Source organism: Mustela nigripes, chromosome 13, assembly GCF_022355385.1.
Source record: "Mustela nigripes isolate SB6536 chromosome 13, MUSNIG.SB6536, whole genome shotgun sequence".
Classification (NCBI taxonomy): Eukaryota; Metazoa; Chordata; class Mammalia; order Carnivora; family Mustelidae; genus Mustela; species Mustela nigripes.
This window is the reverse complement of record NC_081569.1, coordinates 30,648,311-30,672,430: the sequence shown is the minus strand read 5'-3', so window position 1 is coordinate 30,672,430 and position 24,120 is coordinate 30,648,311. Positions and strand designations below refer to the sequence as shown.

General features: G+C 55.3%; 1 protein-coding gene across 1 annotated transcript in view; it reads right to left on the bottom strand.

Annotated features, from left to right (window-relative positions):
- Positions 1-12,061, bottom strand: part of HCN4 (hyperpolarization activated cyclic nucleotide gated potassium channel 4) — a 41,783-nt gene extending 29,722 nt beyond the window's left edge. Inside the window, exon 1 of the mRNA XM_059371875.1 lies at positions 11,012-12,061. Coding sequence (XP_059227858.1) covers positions 11,012-11,808 — 797 coding nt within the window. The 5' untranslated portion in view covers positions 11,809-12,061. The remainder of the gene's footprint in view (positions 1-11,011) is intronic.
- Between the last annotated feature and the right edge of the window lie 12,059 nt (positions 12,062-24,120).

Sequence of the window (24,120 nt, the reverse complement as noted above, 5' to 3'; positions counted from 1 at the left end):
GGACGGGCTCAGGGCAGAAGTGGTTCTCTGGTGAGGATGGACGCAGCAGGAGGGTCTCCCTGGAGCAGGGAGCTAAATACTGGCTCTGGGAAGGTCGGCGTGGCCCCCTTCTTGCTGGGAGGGGGGTTCCCCTGGAGGTGCCTGGGCTCTTGACAACAGGAACCAGATGGGACTCCGCTGCCTTCCGTCTAGGAAAACACAGTCTGACAAGGACATGGAGCAAGGGCCGTGGTCCTTGGGGTCCCGCCAGCCCCCAGAGGGTTAGGATTCTGGTTGCTGACAGAAGAAAAGGTAACGAGTCCCTGCAGAGGGGCCTGTCACACATGGGCTTGGATGGCAGACTGGGGGAACAACCATGTCACCCCCAGGCTCCGGGGAGCCCTGAGGGACTGAGGCAGATGCCCTTTGGCTGGAGAACTGCGGACTATTAGTGTAGGGAGGTCCCAGCCCGCCGGCTCCTCAAGTGACCGAAGCAGAAGCAATCTCCCCAAAATCATACCCCCCGGTGCCACACCAGGCGTCTGAAGTCACACGAAGCTCCCAGGTGTGGCCCGCTGATTTCAGCTTCAGGGGCCTGGGGTCTTGCTAAAAGCCAGCCCTCTCCAGAAGCACTGTCCAATTTGGAGGAAAGCAAGGCGCCCGGAGGAGAGGCCTCAGCCCGGTCCTCACAGCTGGATGGGGCAGAGCATTCACTGGCCTCTTATTCACTGCAGGGGCCCCCTCGGCTCTGTCCCCAGAAGCTGGGGAGTGACACAGCGGGAGGATGACTCCTCAGAGCCTCTGGGACAGGATGAACAGCTTGCCGCATTTCCTTCCCCTGCCAATTCCAAAGCCCGTGGTGCTGCAGGCCTGCCCCCCAGGACTCCTCCGGGCGCAGCTGTCTAGGATGACCCACACTCCCCATGGAGCCTCTCCTCTGAACTCTTCCAGGGCCAGGTCTGAGCTTCCAGGAGGGGACAACTGTCCCCCAGGAGAGATGGCTGGGAGGACAAGGGAGCTGCTGTCCTTTGCCCAGAGAACAAAAAAAAAAAAAAAAAAAAAGGAAAGCCTGATGTCCACTCCCTCGGAGGCCATGATCTCGTGGGGGCTGGGGGGTGCTCAGCGGACCAGACAGACACTGCTGGGGAGCCTCCACCTTGTTCCCCTCTGTCTCCCGCCCCCCAGGCACAAAGGGCTGGCAGAGCCTCCGTGGAGAGAGGCCCGTGAGGCAGGAATTCCCGCTGCCCCAGGAGCCCTGGGGCTGCACTACTCCAGGTTCAAGCCTGGATTGGCCTCTGCAGAGTCTTGGGAAAGAGGGAGGGAGGGAGGTTCTCATCAGCTCCACTCATCAGCTGCGCTGTCCCTGCCCTGCTGGCTCAATTTGTACTAATGGGGTCAGGATCGCGGGTTCAATACCTATTTGGGCAATTAGCTTTGCTCTCTTCTCAGCCTCAGACTGAGCCCTGACCCTGGACACTGAGACAGGAAAGGACTTTGCTGAGGTCATACAGTGGAACAGGAGGAGGGTCAGGAGGGCCAGCTCAGCATGGGGGGGGGCGGGTTCTAAGCTAGGAAAGCTCAGGAGGAGAGAACACAGGGCTCCAGGGTGGGCCAGCCCCGATGCTGCGCAGACGGGCCCCAGCTGCAGCGTCTCCCCCGCTGGACCGTGTTTCTTCTATGAGGCGCTGATGGCCCTGATGGGGCCTGTGGGCTCGAGGGTCTCTCCTGTCCCTGCAGGAGGGAAAACCGCTGTGTATGCTGTGATGGAGGATAGGTGGGAGAAGCTGTCTTTGGACAACCGGCTGGGGACTCGCGTTAATCATTGACAGGGGCTGCTCCAGCCTACAACAGGGAACTGCAGGGTAATTACTTCTGGGCTCCAGGCCACACGCTCAGTGACATTAATGTGGCGGCAACACCTGCCTTCCGGGTGTAGAACAGCAAGAGAAGGGGGCTGTCTCGGAGGTTGGGCAGCTGGGCCCGGGACTGGGGCCAGGAGAACTCCCTGGGCCACAAGGACCCAGGAGGAGAGGCCAGACAGACAGACACACACACAGCCGCACACCCGCAAATATATGCACACATACCCAGACAGCAGCAGGGTCAAGACGGGGGTGGGGGGGCTCACGGTCCTTAAGGGAGAAGCACTGAGCTTAATAAGTACAAGTCCAAAGAGGCAGATTTTGAGTAACCCGCTCTTAGGGGCTACCAACACCCTCCCACCACCCCCAGTCCCTTAGCTCCATCTCCCAGAAACCTACTTCCAAGAAAGCGTGCAGAATGGTTCTCTCTTTCCTTCAAATCCAGCTCTGATCTGCTTCCTCCAGGAAGCCTTCCCGGACCATCAATCCCATACTGATCTACCCTAAGAGGGGCTGAAATCCTATTTTCTTTGCCGGGTGGGTAGTGACCCCCATCCTCCAAAATGGGTGACAACAGTCTTGGAATGGAGCATCTGATCTCTGAGGGGGTACGACCCATTCCCACCCCTTAAGCTTGCCCCTCCCCAGGCCCAGAAGACGGTACATGAACCAGCCCAATGTTACATATTAATTTTCTGAAAGCCTCGTTCACGCAGACATAACACGTCCACCCACATGGATAAATGCTTAGACAGACACAAAATCATCAGCAGCCAATTATCAGGCCCCCGCAGCTGCCTCGAGCAGACCCGGAGGCCCCACGGCCGGTCTCAGAAGTTTGTGGGGCTCAGAGTGTGGTGGGGTGTAGGGAGTCCCTCTATCAAGACAGCACACATCCCAGCCAGCTCTGGGCTCCCGCACTGCCCAGCCGGAGCCCCGCTGTGCGGAAGCCCTGAGCTGGCCGCCTGGGTAGGCAGACAGACACCAGCCCCAAACAATGAGAGAGCAGCGCGGGGCGGGGAGCCGTCACGTGTCAGGTTCGGAGGCTCTGGTGTCGGCAGCAGTGGCACTGCTGTTTATTTATAATTTGTACTTTCCCTCCCAGAGAGGACCAGAGGCAGCTGGCTCAGATGCTAAGAGGTGTAGGAGCTCAGGGAGCTTAGAGAAAGGGAGGGCTTCTTAAAGGGGAGGGCACCAGGTGGAGGTGGCCCCCACGCGCACCTTGCCCAGAGTCCTGAGGCCTCAGGGAGGCACTGGGGTTGGTTCCAAGGCTTTGTTCGAGGACTCCAGTCCCTGAGCCCAGACCCAGGCCTTATCTCGGTCTCAGGTTCAACCTGGATCCTGGTCAGCGTGGGGCTAAACTGTGGCCTCCGAGAGACACCTGACCTTGATCACACCCTGAGCCCCACCCCTGGACACACAGTTCTGAACCAGGACTCCACATCCTCACTTCTCTGAAGGATGCAATGGATAGACCACATGACCACCAATTTCTCTGGTGGAAAGAACACAGATTCCACAGGCTACCTGTCCCCTTGAAGAACAGGTGTATCCACGGCATCTGGATATGGTTCCAAAATCCCTAAGTCCCCCGCACCAGTCAGGGTCCTGATCCGGCATCCCCAGAGTGAGAGGTTAGGGCAAGCACATCCAAGCCTCCAGACGCTGCCTCTTCAGGTACGGAAAGACTCCCTTCTCACTGGATTGGCTTAAGTTAAGAAGGGACTCAGAAAATACCCATCACCCTAAAATTCGGGCATGGAGCTGGGGCAACCGTGTAAACGCCGGGGTCAGGGCGCCTAGGGGGCTCAGTCGGTGACCGAACCCCGCGTCAGGCTCTCGGCTCAGTGAGGAGTCTGCTTCTCTCTCTCCCTGTGCCCCTCCTCATGTTCTCTCTCTCTCATGCTCTCTCTCAAATAAGTAAATTAAAAATCTTTAAAACAGAAAAACGCTCCAGTGACAAAACCTCTGGTTGGGATCTAGGGATAGACTGTGCAATTTTAAGATCTTTGCTGCCAGACATTACATAACCCACTGGGTTCTGATTTCATCTCTGACATGGACTTATTCTGTGACTTTGGGTCAGTGGCTCCCCCTTTCTGGTCCTTTGCTCCCCTTTGATGAAATGAAGGCTTTAGGCCAGCGGCTCGCTAAGGCCTGTCCAGACCCGGTGTGCTGGGGCCTGTTGCCTCTCCCAAGGCGGCTCCCACAGCACACCTCACCCCTCCCCGCCGACGATGTGTGCTCAAACATTATCTGCCATGTTTTCATTCTCAGGAGAATGTTTTCTTGAACTCTGTTTGTAATTTAGCTTTCAAAAGCTAACAAAAAAGAAGAGGAAGGAGACAAAGAGAGACAAGAATGTATTTAGATTCCTGGTGGCATGATTTCGGGCAAATCTTTCTCTTTCTCCTGTCAGAGACTCCGTTTCTTTATCTTTAAACCGGGGATAGCAGAACATAAGGTTCAGGCCACCGTGAGTAAATAAAACAGGAGACAAAGTTTCCAGCAGTTTGGTACCTGTATAGATGGATGGCCCATAAACGGCGTTTACTGACCCGGCAACCCCTGGCTTCAGTCTCTGTTGGGTTGAATCGAGGGTTGTAAACTCAGAAGCCTACGGGTGGTGGGGGGAGGTCATCAGCTCAGGGTGCATGACTACACAGCTGGGCATGGGACATTAGGGACAGTGGGTGACGGGAGGGCACACGCCAAACTAAACGGGGCGGCCTCTAGTCTGCTCCAGCAGCCTGCTTTGGTGTGGGAACGTGGGGCCAGAGCCACCAGAGCTTCCAATTTTTCAGAGGAAGCCCGAAAGCCAAATTTTTATGTCACATCTTTCCATTTTAAAACACCGTCTTGGATTTGTTATGACACACTCTGCTGCCCAAACAGAACACATCTGGGTGCTGTATTTGGTCCATGGGATGCTGCTTAGCAACTTCCGATCTAAGCACTGCTGTCTCATGTTGAGCAGCCTTGGTGGTGGGGAGCGCACCCTCACTTTGTGCGGCTGCCACCTGATCCTGGGCGGGGGCTGATGATGAAGAGTGTCTTCGAGTCACCTCCTAGGCTTGGGAATCGCAGATTTCCAGGGCCCTGGCAATGCTTTCTCAGTAAAGCCTGGCTGGCAGGGAACATCCTCTCCCAAGCCAAGGCAATGCCCCTGCCCTCCCCACGGCCCGCTCTGGCTGGGAATTGTGAATTCTTCAATATCCCCTGGGCCCCAGCAGGCCGGCCTGGCCGGCCTTAGTAGCCCTTCTATTAATTAGCCACTGGCAGTCGCAGCTTTGTAAGAGTTCTTGAGCCAAGGGGTGTATGTGCGGCAGCTAGTGGCCTCCTTGGATCTGTGATGAGCCCCGCCTCCCCGCTGGGACTGCACCTTCTTACTCAGGGCAAACTCCCCCAGGATGGCCAGTGTTGTGACAAGGGGCCACTCAGGCTGCTGTGACACGGTCATCTCCATCATCTGTATGGAGCCTGCTGCCTCCCACGGTGGGAGGGGGCAGAGAGAAGTCCAGCCCACGGGGGAGGCTGCTAGGCATGGTGTGGGCCAGTGGAGGGGGCACTGAGGTTCAGACAACCCCCACCCGCCACCCACAACCTCAAGGTGTCAAACCAGCTGCTTTTACTGGACGTCTCTTCCTCTTCCCAGGCAGCCACTGTCAGGGCCACCTCACACCCACTCTCCTGCCCAGACACCTCTGGTCTCTCTGCTGACATCTGCTCCTTCCCAGAAACCTCCGTGCCGCACAGTGGTCACTGCACTCCCGGCCCCTGCTCCTCTGGCCGGGTGCACTGCCGGTGGGAGAGAAGCCACCCAAGTGACAGACAGGATGGGATGCATTGGTAAGGGCCCTCTGGCTACGTGGCCTCCCCCTGCCCACCCCCATCGGCCAGCCTCCAGGGCCAGCAGGGTCCACACAGCAGTGCAGGAGGTGAGGGAGGGCTGGGAATCCAACACCCCCAAGCATGTGGCTGACTTCCGAGGCTAACAGTTTCTCCACCGGTTCACAGAATTCGCCCGGCTGCACTCAGTGCTTGAGGCCACCAGTAGACGATCTCTGCCCCCAGGGAACTCCGTCAGGGAACCCAGGCTAAGCAGAGAATGTACACATGACCTGAACCCCACTCCTCAGAGCTCAGCTCTGGGCTGCGCAGCACAGCATCAGTATCACCTGGGCCGGTGGCAGAAATGTAGATTCTCAGACCCCGCGCCTAATTCTGACCTGGTGAGTCAGAACCTGTAGTTTCACCAGATCCCCAGGCAAGTCGGATGACATGACAATGTGACAAGTGCCGCATTCGAACAAACACAGAGCTCCATCCCAATGCCCTGAGGTGGTTAGGCAGGGGACAGATGGATGACAGTGGCCGCGTGGCCCGAGAGTACACCCCAGAAGACCCAGGGGCCCAAAAGCAGGGGAAAGGAAGACAGGTGGACAGGCAGACAGACAGGCAGACAGCTCAGCACTGTGTGAGGCTGGCCACCTGACATAAACCTCACAGCTCACAGCTGCTAAGGGAACAAAGGGGGGCGGGCCGGGCAGGGGAGCAGCCCCCAGGCTCATCAGGCCGCGGTCAGACCGTGGACTGAAGCCTCTCGAGGGAGAGAAGCTGGAGCCCTGGCCTCCCCACCCAGGCGACGCAATGGGACCGGGCCCCATGGGGCTTCTGCACACCTCCCATCCCAGGAGCACCTCTGCCCCAAGCTGGCTGCTGGCCTTTGCCACCAGCCCAGGCTTATCAGGGGGAGCACGTCCTCATCACTGGAGAATCCTGCTGCCCACTGTGCCCGCTGCCAGCACCACCCAGGCAGCTCACCTTGGAATTCCCCTCTGCACCAAGGCGCCCTTCCCCCGCCCCCAGCACCGCAAAGCCTGCAGCTCCTCTCTGGGCATGGCTTTCCACACAACAGACAGCGTGAGCACCCACATTCCTGAGAGCAGAAGCCCGTTTTTTGGGTAATGGCTCCCAGGAAAGACCCCCACCCCCCACCCCCTAGCCACCAACCCAGAGCTGGGCTGCTCCCTCCTTCCTCCTCACCACCTCCTATGCAAATAGTCCGCCCGGTTTGAAGGGAAGACTGCTGGGTGTGGGACTGAGGAGAGAGAAAAGTAACTAACTAGTCCCCAGACTACCTCCTTCAGCATCTAACTCTGCTCCATTTTCATGTCAGCTGTGGGAGGCTGGGGTCTCAGGTTACAGACAGCCCCAGGGAGTGTGGGCTCTAAGAGGTGAGCACCTGCCCCTGCCAGACCAGACACTCTTTTCTGGGATGGTCTAGCTAGAGTGGGGTTCATGAGCTACATGGTCTTCAACTTAGGGAGTCCACAGACCCCAGAAACTCAGCGTCCTATTGTGTCTGGATATACATGTATCTTTCTCCATACGCACTCTAGAGTTTTCTGCACATTCTCACTTAGGTCCCTGACACTGGTTCAGAAGCACTGGCCTGAGCCAAGGACGGAGGCCTATGTGGTCCATCCAGGACATCCAGGAGGCAGTGAGAGTGGGGGCGGTGTGGCTCCCAGCAGAGTTACTGGGCTCAGACAGTGCTCTGGAGCTGCTTGCCTCCACAGGGTGACCACGGGTGCACAGGTCTGACATGGGCAAAAGGATTCCCATTTTGCTAGGTGGGAAAACTGAGGCTCAGAGAAGGCTCATAACCCAAGCAGAGCCCCACAGCAGAGAGGGCTGGGCACATGATGTGAAGTGGGACAGTGGCAGTGCCTGGGGCTGGGGGCCAGCCCCAGAAGTCAGGGTTAGGGACTTATCAGGCCACTGGCCCAGGTTCCATGATTTCAGGGTCCAGCGCTTTCTGTCCCAAGGAAAGGACCCTTTAGCACACTTCTTCCCTTCCCTTCTTCACAGCTTCAGAAGGCTCAGGCTAGGAGAGATAGAAGCAGAGGGAAGAGAAGGGCCAAGCTTCTGTCTGCCTCCCCTCTCAAGGCCAAGCTAGAGCCTGGTGCACAGGAGTACTCCATCACGAACATCCCACATGGGGACTTCCCTGCCAGCCCCCAGTCCGCCCACACAGCTCCAAGACACCTGCTCAGACAGACACCTAGCCATATACACACCCAGGCATACCCCCTGAGCCTAACACTTGAAAGCCTGACAGGCTTCTGGGAACAAAACCAGGTACATTTCACTCGGGTCCCTTGCTCCTTTCCTCTCTCTTTGGAAAAACACTATGTTTTATTTGTTCGGGGTTCCCACTGCCACACGGGGCTCCCAGGACATGGCTCATGCGGAAGGAAGGAACCATCTGGGACCCAAGAGCCCAACCAGCCTTGGGCAGGAGCCCAGGTAGCACCATCCTGAGGGGCTGTGCATCCTGGCCTTTTCCCTCACCAAACCTTAAATATAAATTTTAAAAGGCAACTGGGAAGTGAGGGGGTGGGGAGTGGGGGCCAGGGGGCAGACTAGCCTGTAGAGCCCAGAAAATCCTCTTATTAGCCATGGCCCAGGTTCTGCAGATCCCTCAGAGCACAGTCCACTTGGGCCCTCAGAAAAGGCATCCAACCTTCCTCCCCCAGGAACGGGAGATGCCAGAAGCGGCCCATGACAGTGAGCCTTGAACTCCAAACCGCAAACTCAATCTATCATGGTTTGCTGGCGATTCTTTATTAAACCAATTCTGCAGGATCAATGCTTCCTGCCCATCAACATGATGAATAAATCCTCGACTGGCCTGAGCAGGGCTTGCAGAAGCTCTTGGGAGGCTGAGCTGGGCAGTGGGAATGGGCTCCACGCAGAGGCCCATTGGCCAGGGGCTGAAACTCTGCTTGGGGTGTAGGTGGGGGTGATGCCAAATTGAGTGGTGGGTTTCCTAAGCTTAGAAGACTCAGCCAGGCCCTTGCCTCTTTAACCTGGGGCAGCTGTTTTGTTCTAGAGGTCTGACCCCTGCCCCTCCAGACACACATAGATGGTCTTTCTTGGATTTCTTTTCTTACACTCCACCCAGCCCCAGAAATGTGGGCTTCCAGCTACCTGTCTCTGCCGCTTGTGGTACAAGCAGATTCAAAGCCCAGTCTGACCCCTTGTCCTGTCACCCATTTATCAATCCTGCTGCGTGCACCCCTCCCGATCCCCACCACCGCGCAGCCCCCAGCCGCCCCTGCCATGTCCCAGGCAGCCTGCAGTTAGTGAGAGAGTCTGCAGCAGGGGGACTGCGGACAGACAGCCAAAATGGGCAGAGGAAGATGGGGAAGGCGGGGAGATTCCCATGAGGCAATCAACCCAGTCCTAACCCTTCACCATCCAGGATAAGGGAGAACTGGGAAGACAAGGCCCAGTTCCCAAAAGGTGCTCAATCAAAGCCTGTTGTCTGTAGAGGCCGGGGAGCTTGGGGTTGGCCCCTCACATCCCCCACCATCCCACGCGTTGGGGTTGGCTAGGAGAACCCTGACCAGAGGCTCTCGGACAACCAAGACAGTGGGGAGATTAGCAAGGGGAGGGGGGCCCCTGAAGGCCCTCAAGTGGTAGAGATGGGCACAGCCAGCCTGCCACCACCTCCTGGGAGTTCTGAGGGGGGAAGGGAAGCCCAGCCGTCACCCCCCTCACACTCCACCTCCGACCCCCGATGGTGCGGGATATACAACTCCTGTCTACTCCTTCCTAGCTTAGGCTGGGAGCCTTAAGTCATAGCACTGACCAGAGGGGAGCCCACACTTTGGGAACCTGGTCCTGGGGAACAGCCACAGTTCCTGGTGGGAGGGTCCCACATTGGCTCACACAACTTGAAGACTATGCTTGTCTGTTTATCCTGTGGCCTCCCACACTCCTGGAAAGGGAACGCTTGATATTAGGGTTACAAAGAGCCATCCCTCAAAAAAAACAAACAAACAAACAAACAAACAAGAAGGGTGGGGTGGGGGCTCTGGTCACCACTATTTTAAGCCATCGGGTGTTGCCTGACTGGTCACTCCCAGCATGAGAAATCTCTCCCATTGGATGGAAAATGGCTTTGCTCTCATTACAAACCTAGCTTCCCTGGAGTTTGCAAAAAGGGCTCTGGATTGGCAAAATGCTCATTTATATTGGCAGGCAAGCAGGGTAGGCAGGGAAAGGAGCGAATAGGGGGCAGGGCTGGGGGGGGGGTGCGGAGAATGAATTAGACCCAGCTTTAAAGGGTAGCGTTTTTTAGACTGTCACTTAAGTCTGATGTATCAGGAAAACTCAGGGGGTGCTGGGGGACCCCAAGACCTTGACTGGGATAGGGGGGCATCCCTATTTAACCTCAGAGGTAATCACCAACCTCATGTTTTGCAGATACCCCCACAGGCCCCGAGTGTTGCCTGTTCCTCAGTGGCATCTGACTCAAGGGCTGGGGGAGGGGGCAGGGCCCCTCTCCCTGCCTGACAGTCACACCATTTGTCTGGGGACCCATGACTGAGCCAGGAAGTCCTAGTAGCTACTGGAGTTTGGGCCTCCGGGGTGAGGATGGGGCACTGGATGAACTTGGGGCCACAGACCAGCTGCTCATCAGTCAGGACACCAGGCATCTTCCCTGACCACTATGAGCAAGGTCATCCTGTCCTGCTGGTCCCGATGCCAGGTGCCAGGAATGCCTGCTCCTGGTCCACCACTTGCCATGAGGGTCTGGACCCTGGGTTAAGGTGGGCATGGAGAACTTTTATCCTGCACCTCAGTCCTCTGGGGGGCCCAGCTCTCCCTCCCCAGCTGCTACTTCCCAGAAGGAGATGAGAACACTTGGGGTCAGTGCCCAAGGAGCTGGCACCTCTGCCAAGAGGTCTGTCTCCCTTCGTGGCCCTGCTCAGCAGGCGGAATGGCCTGGAACTGCCTATAGGATAGCTACCCTGACTGCAGCCCAGCGCGGGGAGGTGGGAAGTGTGGCTTAAAGTGGCAGAGCCCACTCGCGGCTGCCTGCAGGGCTAGGCCAGGCTCAGAACCCCTTTTCAGCTGGCCTCTAAAGTGGCCCAGACCCCAAGAGGGCGAGGACTGGAGCCTGAAACACAGAAAAAGTTCCCAGCGCGGTGCAGGCGGAGGCCTGGGGGTGTCTTGGTGCCTAGAGGCGCCCCACATCTCTCGGAGCTCCCCGCGCGCGAGGAAGGAAAGTTAACTCCGGCTGAGAGGCAGGGCTGAAGGAGGAAGCATGCCTGCGACCGCTCAGGGAACCCACAGGATCCCGTCGGCCTCCTTACCTGAAGTCGCTGTAGGGGTGGATAATCCAAAATCCGGCCGATTTCACCCTCTCCTGCTCGCGCTCCACGGCTTTCTGGCTGCCAAACATCCTCAGGGAGAATTTGTTGACCCCGGGCTGGAGCATGGCCCCAAACTGGCGCTGCATGAAGCCGGCCTGGCCCAGGCGCACCTCGGCCTCTGGGAGGATCTGGTCGCCGGCGGCCGCGCCTCCTTCCACTTTGATAGCGGTGTCCACCGAGGGCTGCTCGCAGGAGGCGGAGGCCGGCTGCGGCGGCTGCTGGGGCGGCGGCGGCGAGGCTGCGGGCTGAGCCGAGGTGCCGGGGCGCTCTGGCTCGGCCGCCAGGCCCGGGGGCGTCCTGTCCTCGCCGGGGGACGCGTCGCCCTCGGCGATGAGCCGCCGCTCCTCCGCGGAGTCATGCAGGTGCCCGTGGCTGCTACCGCCCCCCACTCCGGCGCCGCCGCCACCGCCGCCGCCGCCCCGGCTGCCCAGTGAGGCCAGGCTCCCGCGGAAGCGCCTGCAGTCGCCGTTGGTGCTGGACTTGCCCGCGCCGCGGGCCGGCCCCTCGCCGTCCGCCGCCCCGAGGGCCGCGCCCCGGGCCTCCGTGCCGCCCGCGGCCGCCGAGGGTGAGGGCGAGGGCAGCGGCCGCAGCCGGATGCTCCTGCGGCTGGGGTCCTGGCGGCCCCCAGTCCCCTCCTCCTCGGTGTCCTCTTCCTCGTCCATGATCCACGCCTTGGCCCCCACCTGCTGCGGGAGGCTGTAGAGCCGCTTGCGCATGGACGGCGGCAGCTTGTCCATGGCGCCGGGGGCCGGGGCCCGGCCAGGGCAGGGGCGCGGGTGCGGCGCCGCCGACCTGATCCAGGTCCGCCAGCCGGTCAGTCTGCCCGCGGGGACGCGTCCTTCGCCGCCGGCTCCGCGCCGCCTCAGGCGCCCATGCTTGGGCAGGCTGGGTGCCGCGGGGAGGCTCCCAGTCCCGCTCCGGGTCCCCGGGCTCGCCGCGCTGCGCCTCCTCCCCGGCCGGGCTGGGCGCGGGGACCCCGCGCTCCCTCCCTCTCTCTCTCCCGCGTTCGGGGGCGCGGCGCGCGGCCCGGCTCCAGGCGCCCCGCCCCCGCGGGGAACAATGGGCGCGGGTAGAAGCGGCGCTGCGGCCGCGGCGCTCGGAGAACCGCTCTGGAGCGCAGAGCGCACGACCCGCGCGCCTCCCGGGCGTGCGTCCCGCGGGCAGGAGGGCTGTCAGTCTGTCCCGCCGCCTCGGCTTTGCAGCCAGCCGCTTGCAAGCTCGCCTCGCCTCCTCTGGCCGAGCCCGGCCGGCCAGTCCCGGGGCTCCAGCCGCAGCCGAGCGGAGCCCAGCGGCCCGCCAGGCTTACATCAGCGGCCGCCTCCCCCGGAGCGCCCTCCGGCAGCGCTCGGCTCCCGCGCCCCGGAATATTCATGAAGCCGCCGCAGCTCGCGGGTTGCCATAGGAGCGGCTCCCGCAGCCGGGCCTGCCTACCTGGGCTTCTTAAAGGAGCAGCCGCGCGCGGGCCGGGGGCCCGGAGCGGGCGGGGGGCGGGGGGGAGGTAAGGGGTGGGGGGCGGGGAGCCGGCCCCGCGGGAGCGCAGGGTGGACCCTCTCCAGACCTTAGAGGCTGGGGGGAAAGGTGTCCTTAATCCTACACCCTCAAATACCTTTCCTTGGCCGAGGCTGGGAGCGCGCCCCAAGTCTATGATTCCAGCTTGGGCTGCGAATTTCCACCCAAGACTGGGAGGGGGGAAGGGGCGGGGGACGGGGTTTCCCGATCTCTCCTCCGAGCTCTAGGCTCGCCTTTCCTCAGCTTCTCGGCTGAGCCTCCGGCCCGCCTCTGGGGAGGCGGGCAGGTAGTCCCGATGCGGAGCCCCAGGCCTCTCCGCCAGGCGCCTGGAGGGGGCTTTCCAGGAAAAGCCCTGCCTCTGGGCTGCTCCCGGGGTTTTCCTGTGACACCGGCGGGGGATAAAGCCCCCGCCGGTCTTTCCCTTGCGGAGCCTCGCAGCAGCCGGGCAAGGAGGGCGTGGGGAAAACTCCGGGAGGCACCAGGCGCGCGGGTGAGACCCAGCCCTTCGAGGTAAGACTTCGAGGAAATGCGCCCACAGCGGACGCGGGGTCGGATCCCCGAGCGCACCTCTCCGCGGGTGGTTCAAGTGGGGGTTCCTGAGACCAGCGGGGCTGCTGCGACGAGCCAATAGGCAAGCTGTTCGGGCAGCCTGGCACTCTGGGGCTAGCTATCTGGGTTCCCATCCAAATTGTGACACTCCTATGTGGACAAACGCTAGAGGAGTTCCCGCTGCGCTCCACCCAGGCCCCCCACCCCCCCCCCCCCGCAGCCGTGCGAACCCCCCCCCCCCCCCTCCCCCCCCGCCCCCCCCCCCCCCCCCCCAAGCAGCTGTACAATCCCTCCCCCTTCGATTCCGCTCCCCACCCCCACCCCGGGGGCCAGAAGGCCATCCAGCTGTGTGCTCTCTCTCTGTGTATGGTCTCCGGGTTTATGGACAAACCCCACCAGTGCAGCCAGAGATACCTCTCTCTTCCCCTCCACACCCCAGGACAGCCTGACACCTCCCACCCGCACAGGTGGGACTGCCAGATCCCCTTCTCCTTGGCCTGCTGCAGCCGCAGCGTAGATGGCCCAGGGGTTCCTCAGATCTTGTCAGAGCCAGCATCCCAGATTAGCTCAAAAATGGGGATGAGGCATTAGAGGGAAAGGGTTAACCAGGGAAGGTTGGAAGTAGACCCTCAGCAAAAGGTGTGACAGGAGGGGGACAAAAAGGTCCACTAGCCCTGCCATCTCTGAAGAATTGCATGAAGTTTTTCTTCAGAGGATTTTTTTACTCTCATTCTGAGCTCACTTGGGACCACCTCCCCCACCCCATTCAGAGCAGAAATTTTGGAAGCAAGATGGGAGGAGGGAGTCTGGCAGGGGCTTTTCTGCTCTACCCACTGGACCACAGGACCTCCCATGGGGAGGGAGGGAATGACTAGGGTGATGACATCACCGCTAGCTGGCATTTCTACTTTTGAGCAGCTCTGAGCTGACAGTTACTGCACAGATGCTTGGAGGCCTAATCCTTGAATGTCCTTGGGTCTCCTTGAGAAGGAGTGTTCTTAACAGGCTGGGAGCCCCGCCTGCCCTGATGTGCCAGCCATCGGAGGAGACCTCTGTTTAACTCACTTCTTTGGGCTTCTAGACACAGCCAGAAGCTAGTTTGCCCTACACCAGCTTCAGGAAGTCAGCCCCAACAGGCTTCCCAATGACCCATGGTAAGGGCATCCTCTCTTCTAGGCACTCTTGCCAGCCGCCCAAATCTTGGCCATGCCCCACCTTTTAGTCCCGATGGCCCAGGAGCTCCCATCAGTCTGGGAAATGATTACACAGAGCAGTCTGTGTCCGCAACAAGACTGAGCTCCCCGAGGGCAGGACAGATTTGACTCCTCTCAGGGTCCTCAGCACCAAAACTAGGAGAGACAGAGAGCAGATCAATAAATGTAAACTATGCATGAGCAACTCTGGAAGTTAGCTAAGGCCACGGAAGGGGATCCTTGAAGTAGACGGAGGATATGACTGAGGTTCTGCTTGCTGGGATACCGCTGCTGTAGGCTGGCCAGGGGCCAGAGTCCTTGGAATCCACTCCCTCTAGCACCTCACCTACCCTCAATTTCGTTAGCACCACGCATAGGACTGTTCTTGGGTGCAAAATGACAATTAGGTAAAGTAGGCATGTGATGACACTGGCCTCTCCTGTCTCCCCTGTGTGAAAACCCTATTGGAGATAGCTGTGGCAGGTAGAGGAGGAAGAAACAGCCTTCGCCCAGCCCCTATTGTGGGGAATCTTAGACTCATCCTTAGGAAAGAGGACAAAACTCAAGATAGGAAAGAAATGTGTACTAAAACATGCTTCAACCCATGAGAGATTTGAGGAGGGAGACCTTGCTGAGCTTGGGGTAGTTAGGGAGGGCTCCCTAGAGGAAGGGGTCAGATTTGACGAGAGACACATATCTAGCACCTTACAGTTTATACTTCATCTATTAAACCACGTGAAATTTTTGCAGACCATTTGATGGTTTCAGTGGCTCTACCTGACATTCTTCCTCCCACCTGCAAGCAAGAAAACTAAAGCCCAGGGAGGTGCTTGCCAAATGTCTCACAGTACAAAAAGCTGTGGAGCCTGGACCTCCAGCCAAGGGCTCCACAGGTCAGGCTCTTCTCGGCTACCCAGCTGACTCACACAGGTGGGGTGGAGGGCAGGCACAGGTGTAGGAGGGAGGATAGGTGGTTCTGAGTCTGGTTTGGTTGAAGCAGAGAAACCGTGAAAAATGGAGCTCCCACATTCTGTATTCTCATGGGTCTCATGCCTTCTCATTTCCCGTGCTGCCTAGAAAGCCTGGGGTCTATTCGGGCTCATCTGGTAATATGGTAGACTGGACCTGGAGATTCTGGCAAGGGGAAAGCCCTGCCTCTGGACTGACATAGACAGACCCATGGCTCTCAGCTTCCGTGGGGAACTGAGTGTCTCTGGGAAACAGATGTGCTTCCTGCAGGGCTGCAGGGGGCCTGGGTGTTCCTGGAATGCAAACCGAGAAAAAATCTGGGTCTAAGAGAGAAGGGACTGGGGAAGATGGGCTTTCCTTCCCTGGAAGGGATACTAAATTCAGAAGACCAGCTGGGAGCGGGGTGGAGATGTAGCTGATTATTATAGGTCAGTCTCAGAACTTATTTGGTGGGAACCTGGATGGGCAGAGGGGTTGAGAAATTCTGAAAGTTTACTTGCTTGCTGGCTGAGGGCATTGTTCTTGTTTAAAGAGGCAGCTCGGTGGAGGTAGGGGTGTGGCTCCCACACTGTGTAATGCCAAGGTTTTGGCCAATTCTGCTTGAAATTTAACAAAAAGAGAGAGAGAGAACAATGTAGGATATTTTAGGGTAAGGTTGCCAACTGTCCTTCTTAGAAGTCTGTCTTTATTTCTAACATTATATCCTTGCCACATTTTCTGTGTTGAAATGCCCTTTTATGAAATAGTGCTCGGAGATGGTATTTTTTATGTCCTTGGCTAAATAAAAAGTTGGCATGGGATCCTGTGTTTGTTCCCAAAAATCATTTTTGAAATATTGGTCTGCAAATTCCAGAAGTCTGGGGGCTTCCCGCTATAAACAATAGAGCATGGGACTGGGAAACACGATTAAGTATTTCTCTGTCCTTTACTGCCTGTGTGTGCCTTAGTCTTCCTCATGTGTAAAATGGGTTTAATGATGTCTGCCTTCTAAGTTATTGTGAAGACTGAGAGAATGAATGCATGGAGTATGACATCTTATTTGTAGTAGGTGCCCAATAAACACTGAATAATGGAATAGTGAATAAAACTTGCAATAGCCAATGGAGGCCTTTGCCCAAGGAGGAAACACTTGGCCTTTTGAATCCAATTTAGATCATATATTTGTCTTAAAAATTGCTGTTGGGACAAAAGTGATGTCTTGCTCTGCAGGATTTTCTTCAAATTCTCTGCCCCTGCTAAGTCCTGGCTGAGTCTCCAGCGGCATACTTTCTTCTCTCTGGGAGGAGCACTTGTCTAAGTGGGATCAGAGGAAACTGACTGTCAGTTTCCCCACCATACACCGGTGCAAATTCGTCTTTCTGTTTAGGGTAGATATGGTCCTCCCAGGACACCTTTTGTTCTGCTCTGAGGCAGGTCTGCTCTAGGGGCTGGAATTAGGCCTGACCTGGGGACAAGGCCCCAAGAGGGAATACTGGACTCTGCTACATTCCCTCAGGTTTCCTATCTCAGGGCTTCCCGACGAAGAAGAAACTGGAAGGGGGAAGGAATGTAGAGAACAAGGCCAATTGCATGTAGATGTGTGGCGAGAACAGATCAGTCACCTGGTCTTGACCAAGCCTTGGTACCCACGCCTGAGCACAGCCACAAATGGATGGAGGCCGAGAAGACAGGGAGATGTTCTAGATGGGCAGTTCTCAGTGGTCAAAGACCATTCCAGAGTTTTGTAATCAAGGATCAGAGTAAGTGGTTCAGAAGCTCAGAGTAATGGTGCTCCTGAGTGTGGTCAAGGCAGACTTCCTGGAGGAGGTGTAAAGTGAATTGGGTTTTCTATACAGTGGTGTGTGTGTTTCTCATGGGGGAAGCAGTGACTGGAATAGCCTGGCGAGGGTGAGGCCTGCTGCATTCTCTGTGGGGGTAAATGAGGAATTGCCAAAGGATTGGCCTAGGGAAAGGGTCCACCACTAAGGGGTTGCTCTAAACTGACCTAATGAGAAAGGCTATTGTCCCAATAGAAGGAGGGTATTGGGTCCTTCTGACCCCCCTCCTCCCAATACCCTCACCCCCAGAGTCTGGCTGCAGAAACTACTGCGAACCCACATGCCCACCCTCCCCCAAGGACATTAAGGCTCTAGTGAAGGAAAGTCACTAGAAGGCTCGGTTTCCTGTTGGGTTTGCCATCTGCTTTCTTCTCAGCTCTGCCTGGTTTCTTTAGGATATGGAAGTGTGAGCCATGGCTTTGTCCCTTTCTCCAGTCCCCTGTGCAGGACCCAACCTGTGAGTGCCCAGAGCCTGGCAGAGCCCAAAGCCCTTTCATTTCCAGGCCAGCCCTTGATCTCTCCACTCTCCCCATCCTGTACTCCCAGCTGCTCCCTTGGGACTTGGCCAGGGCACAGGCCAGGACATCATGCCCCTCTCCTCCCAGGGAGGAAGAAGAAAGATGTGCTGACAGCCCAAGCAGGTCTGGACAGTGTCTCTGTGTCCCACTAGGGCTCCAGGACGTCTGGGCCACCTGGACTCAGAGCCAGGCTGGAGAGTGAGGCACTTGGGTGGGGGGAGGCCCCCAAGGTGCTGGCTGAGCCTAGCTGCCAAGCAGCTAAGTGCCAGAGACAACTCTGTCCCAAGTCTGGAATTCACTGTATATCAGAGCTGAAGTGAGTTCAGACAGGGGCCGTGGGATGGTTTCAACAGCCTGGGCTGGAGGAGTCAGGGAGGGAAAGGAAGACACAGGGTCGCCAGGGAGAAGAGGAAGAAGTGGCAGAGAACTGGCAAACGCGGTGAGGTGGGGGGTGGGTAGTGAGGAGCACTGGGGGCCTTGGAGAGTGGGCTCAGCCTGCAACCCCCACTAATGCTGGGCTCCCCACTTTGGCCACGCCTTGCACCTGCGGTCCCCCCTGCCATGCCCACTGTCCTCTCCCTCACTCCTCTACTCATTCTTCTTACCCAATTTCACATAATTCCTGGTTTTGTTCAACCATTCACCCGTTTATTGATCTAGCTGGCTTGTGGAGGACCTACTATATCACATGAAAGATCCAACCCCTAATCTTCAGCCACCACCGCCTGTGACAAGAATTGAGACAGAGACAGAGACTCTTGTAAAGAAGCCAGGGACAAGGGTCATGTGATGTGGCTGGAGAACAGAGGGAGGAGGAGGAAGGACATGGAGGAGGGGAACGGGGAGAGATGGTCCCGCTTGAACTGGCTTTTGCAGAAGGCATGTGTGATTTGGGAAAGTGGAAGCAGAGAGGTGGGCCTTGCCAGGTGAAGGGCACAGTGTGAGCTGAAGAGGGAAAGGGGAGTCCATCCCTGGGATGGCTCAGCAGTCTGGAGGATGGCAGCCCTGGCGGTTGGCGGTAAGCACCAGGACCCAAAGGTAGGTTGGTTCTGGTGGCAATCGGATGTGAGTAGACCTGATGAGCTAGGACTTTGGGAACATCCAAACAACAAACAACCAACCCTGGGAGCCCAGGCCTATCTATACTCAGTTCTGCAGTAAGTGGACAAGAAAAGAATGACACAGTCCCTACTCTTGGAAGCTCACAGTGGGGTCGAGGAGATTAAAGCAGTGACACAAAACCATTTAGTCCCCTGCCAGAGGGAAGGGCTTGGACCCGATGCCTGTGGGCCCATAGCGGGAGCCACAGCCCTGGCTGGCAGCTAGTCCGGGAGCTCTGCTCTCCAGCTCCCTGCAAAGCACATCTTTTGTGCAGGCCCCATGGCCCAGCCTCCCTCCCACGAGCCCTGCACATCAGGATAACCTGCTATTACATGAGCCTTTCGCTGGACGCCTTCCAGAGAAAGACAGTTCCACTGGGTAATGAGAGCTGTGCCCCACAGGCCACACTGCAGGGTCCAGAGCGGAGACTGTGTCAGGGAGAGGGTGATAGAGACTATGACAGGGGCTGTGACAGACACTGTGACAGAGACTATGAAAGGGGCTATGACAGAGTCTATGATAGGGACTGTGACAAAGACTATAATAGGGTCTGTGATAGAGGCTATGACAGAGTCTGCAACAGAGACTGTGACAGAGATTATGATGGGCTGTGATAGAGGCTGTAACAGGGGCTGCGATAGTTGCTGTGACAGGGCCTGTGACAGAGGCTGTGATAGAGTCAGTGACAGGGGCTATGACAGGGGCTGTGACAGAGGCTGAGACAGGGACTATGAGAGAGCCTGGGACAGAAATGTGACTAAGCCTGGAACCACAATCAGAGTTGGGACAACAGCTCCTGGAGCCCAGGCCCACACTCCCACGGTTGACAGAGCAGTTGGCGGTGACAGCAGCAACACAGCAAACACATGGGCCCAGCCAGGCCCAGGCACTTGTGGAAACGCCAACAGGCTGAAGCTGCCACAGGAGGAGAGCGAGAGGGGCTGAGGGAGGCCGGTTCCCAGCATCCCTGCCAGGGGTTCCTGTGTGTCCGTGGGTAAGCTTCCGGGCCTCGCTTTCCTTGATAATGGCGCCTCGGGGAGAGGCCGGATCACGGAAGGAGTCAGGAGCGGGTGTGGATGGACTGAGAATCCCTGTGAGACTCCGAGCTATGGCCAGTGGTTTTGGAGCCCCCACCAGCGCCCCAAGCACAGCCCGCTGACTGAAGAAGGAACACACCTTCCTCACACACGATCAGGCGCCCCCCCCCCCCCCCCCGTGTGTGGGTGCTAGTGTGACGAATAAAACACCGATTTGTTTTCAAGTAAAACAATCCATGACCGTGACGACTGAATTTATGGAGAGCTAGTTTTGTCCCAGGTGCCCTGCCCAGTGCTTAGCACTGATCTGCTCGTGTAATCCTTGCTAGAGTCCTGGTCAGGTAAGTGGTCTTATCTCCATTTTACAGATGATTAAACTGAGGCTAATGAGGCTCACTAACTTTCGGAAGCTCCAAAAGGCGGAGGAAGAGCCTGGGTCTGCAGGCAGGTACGTCTGACTCAGTATCTTACCCTCGCTCACCATTGACGGCTTTCTCAATCACAACCTGCCATCATGTCTGATGTATTCTGAAGTTTCAAAGCCAGAGACTTCTTCAGTGAAAAGGAGGTCCTTGTACACAATTGGCTGGGACCTACCATGTACAGCCTACAGCAGCCTTGCGAAGGCAGCCAGAGAAAATCACACGGTTGCCCTGATTGGCGCTTCCTCAAGTTCATGGTCTTTAATGTGCCTCCGTGCTGCCTGGGGATCCCACTGTGTTTCCCTATCTGCCTTGTCCTCATGCCGTAGCAACAGTGACCACTCTCCCAAGCATTTGACCTCTTCCTACAGGATCCTTCCCATCAGCATTTAAGCCTGATCAGATCCCTTCGATCCCAAAAGGTCCTCTTTGAATCCCACTCTCTTCTTCTCTCCCTCCCCCCACATCTAATTTTCTTGAGAGGGAGGGCTTCCCTTGCCCTCATGCCTTAGCATGCAGTGATCAGGCTCTGTTACCCCTGTGTCTTCAGTCCCTTACCCAGATCCACCTTTCCCCCCTTCCCTTTCTTGTCATCTGAGCATCATGTAAGGCAGCTGATCACTTCCCCATTCTGGAAGCATCCTCTTCCCTTGGCCAGGAACACATACTCTCCTGATTTCCTTTACGTCTCTGGCAGTCCTCAGTTTCCCTTCTTTGCCCACACCTCACCTCTTGGTGTCATTCCTGACTCTATTACAAGTGCTTTCTATTCTCATGCGATCTCTCTGCTCAGACACTCACCGAAGCCCTTGGGTTTGGTTTCCATCCATGTCCTCAGCCCAGACCTCTCCCCTGGGCCCCAGACCTGTTTGTTCAAAGGCCTCTTGGATGGCTCACAAGCACCTCACGAACTCCACACACTCTTCTCCAAAGACTCCTTTCTCCCACTCAATGAATGTCACCACTAACCTTCCAGTGGCTGAAGCCAGAAACATGGGCATCATTCCTGACTCCTTCTTCTACCACCAGCCCTGCCACCAGCCCCCATATCCAATTAATCCCTAAGTCCTGCTATTTCTCCTCCATAAATCTCTCTCAAATACATCTACTCCTTACTGTGTCCACTGACATAACTCCAGGTTATTTCTTGCCCAGGTTATGGCATCAGTCTTCTTGACTGGCCTCCCTACCAGCCTTGCATTATTTTTTATTTTTTATTTTTTCAACATATAATGTATTATTTGCTTCAGGGGTACAGGTCTGGGAATCTTCAGTCTTACACAATTCACAGCACTCACCATAGCACATACCCTCCCCAAAGTCCATACCCAACCACACTATCCCTCCCCGCCACTCCCCAATAACCCTCAGCTTGCTTCCCAAGATCAAGAGTCTCTTATGGTTTGTCTCCCTCCCAATCCCATCTTGTTTCATTTTTCCCCCTCCCTTCCCCCCACGACTCCCTGCCATGCCTCTCAAATTCTTCCTGTCAGAGAGATCACATGATAACTGTCTTTCTCTGATTGACTCATTTACTCAGCTTAATACCCTCCAGTTCTACGCCTGTCACAGCAAGTGGCAAGATTTCCTTTCTCTTGATGGCTGCAAACTATTCCATTGTATATATATATATACATACCACCTCTTCTTGATCCATTCATCTGTCGATGGACATCTGGGATCTAGTTCTTTCCATAGTTTGACTATTGTGCACATTGCTGCTATAAACATTCAGGTGCATGTGCCCCTTCGATCACTACATTTGTATCTTCAGGGTAAATACCCCGTAGCTGATTTCTGGGTCATAGGGTAGCTCTATTTTCAACTTTTTGAGGAACCTTCATGTTGTTTTCCAGAGTGGCTGCACCAGCTTGTATTCCCACCAACAGTGTAAGAGGGTTCTCCTTTCCCCGCATCCTTGCCAACATCTGTCATGTCCTGACTTCTTAATTTTAGCCATTCTGACTGGTGTGAGGTGGTATAGCTCATTGTGGGTTTGATATGTATTTCCCTGATGCCAAGTGATGTAGAGCACTTTTTCATGTGTCTGCTGACCATTTGGATGTCTTCTTTGCAGAAATGTCTGTTCATGTCCTCTGCCCATTTTTGATTGGATTATTTGTTCTTTGGGTGTGGAGTTTGATAAGTCCTTTATAGATTTTGGATACTAGCCCTTTATCTCGTATGTCATTTGCAAATATCTTCTCCCATTCTGTTGGTTGTCTTTTGGTTTTGTTGACTGTTTCCTTTGCTGTGCAAAAGCTTTTGATCTTGATGAAGTCTCAATATTTCATTTTTTCCCTTGCTTCCCTTGCCTTTGGTGATGTTTCTAGGAAGAAGTTGCTGTAGCTGAGGTCGAAGGTTGCTGCCTGTGTTCTTCTCAAGGATTTTGGTGGATTCCTGTCTCACATTGAGGTCTTCCATCCATTTTGAGTCTATTTTTGTGTGTGGTGTAAGGAAACGTCAGTTTTATTCTTCTGCGTGCGGCTGTCCGATTTTCCCAACACCATTTGTTGAAGAGACTGACTTTTTTCCATTGTACACTCTTACCTGCTTTGTCGAAGATTAGTTGACCACAGAGTTGAGTGTCCATTTTTGGGCTCTCTATTCTGTTCCATTGATCTATGTGTCTATTTTTGTGCCAGTACCATATTGTCTTGATGATTACAGCTTTGTAATAGAGCTTGAAGTCTAGAATTGTGATGCCACCAACTTTGGTTTTCTTTTCCAATATTCCTCTGGCTATTTGGGGTCTTTTCTGGTTCCATATAAATTTTAGGATTGTTTGTTCCATTTCTTTAAAAAAATTGATGGTATTTTGATAGGAATTGCATTAAATGTGTAGATTACTTTAGATAGCATAGACATTTTCACAATATTTGTTTTCCAATCCATGAGCATGGAACATATTTCCATTTCTTTGTGTCTTCCTCAGTTTTTTCATGACAACTTTATAGTTTCCTGAGTACAGATTCTTTGCCTCTTTGGTTAGTTTTATTCCTAGGTATCTTATGGTTTTGGGTGCAATTATAATTGGAATTGGCTCCTTAATTTCTCTTTCTTCTGTCTTGCTGTTGGTTTATAGAAATGCAACTGATTTCTATGCATTGATTTTATATCCTGACACTTATACTGAGTTCCTGTATGAGTTCTAGCTGTTTTGGAGTGGAGTCTTTTGGGTTTTCCAAATAAAGTATCATATCATGTGCAAAGAGTGAGACTTTGACTTCTTCTTTGCCAATTCAGGTGCATTTATTTCTTTTTGTCATCTGATTGCTGAGGCTAGGACTTCTAGCACTATGTTGAATAGCAGTGGTGATAATGGACAGCCCTGCTATGTTCCTGACCTTAGGGGGAAAGCTCTCAGTTTTTCCCCATTGAGAATGATATTCTCTGTGGGTTTTTCATAGGTGGCTTTTATAATATTGAGGTATGTACCCTCTATCCCTACACTGTGATGAGTTTTGATCAAGAAAGGATGCTGTACTTTGTCACATGCTTTTTCTGCATCTATTGAGAGTATTATGTGGTTCTTATTCTTTCTTTTATTAATGTATTGTATCACATTGATTGATTTGTTGAACGAACCTTGTGGCCCAGGAATAAATCCCACTTGGTTGTGGTGAATAATCCTTTTAATGTACTGTTGGATCCTATTGGCTAGTATTTTGGTGAGAATTTTTGCATCCATATTCATTAAGGATATTGGTCTGTAATTTTCCTTTTTGATGGGATCTTTGTTTTGGGGATCAAGATAATGCTGGCTTCATAAAATGAGTTTGGAAGTTTTCCTTCCATTTCTATTTTTTGGAATGATTTCAGGAGAATAGATATTAATCCTTCTTTAAATGTTTGGTAGAATTCCCCTGGGAAGCTGTCTGGTCCTGGGCTCTTGTTTGTTGGGAGATTTTTGATTACTGCTTCAATCTCCTTA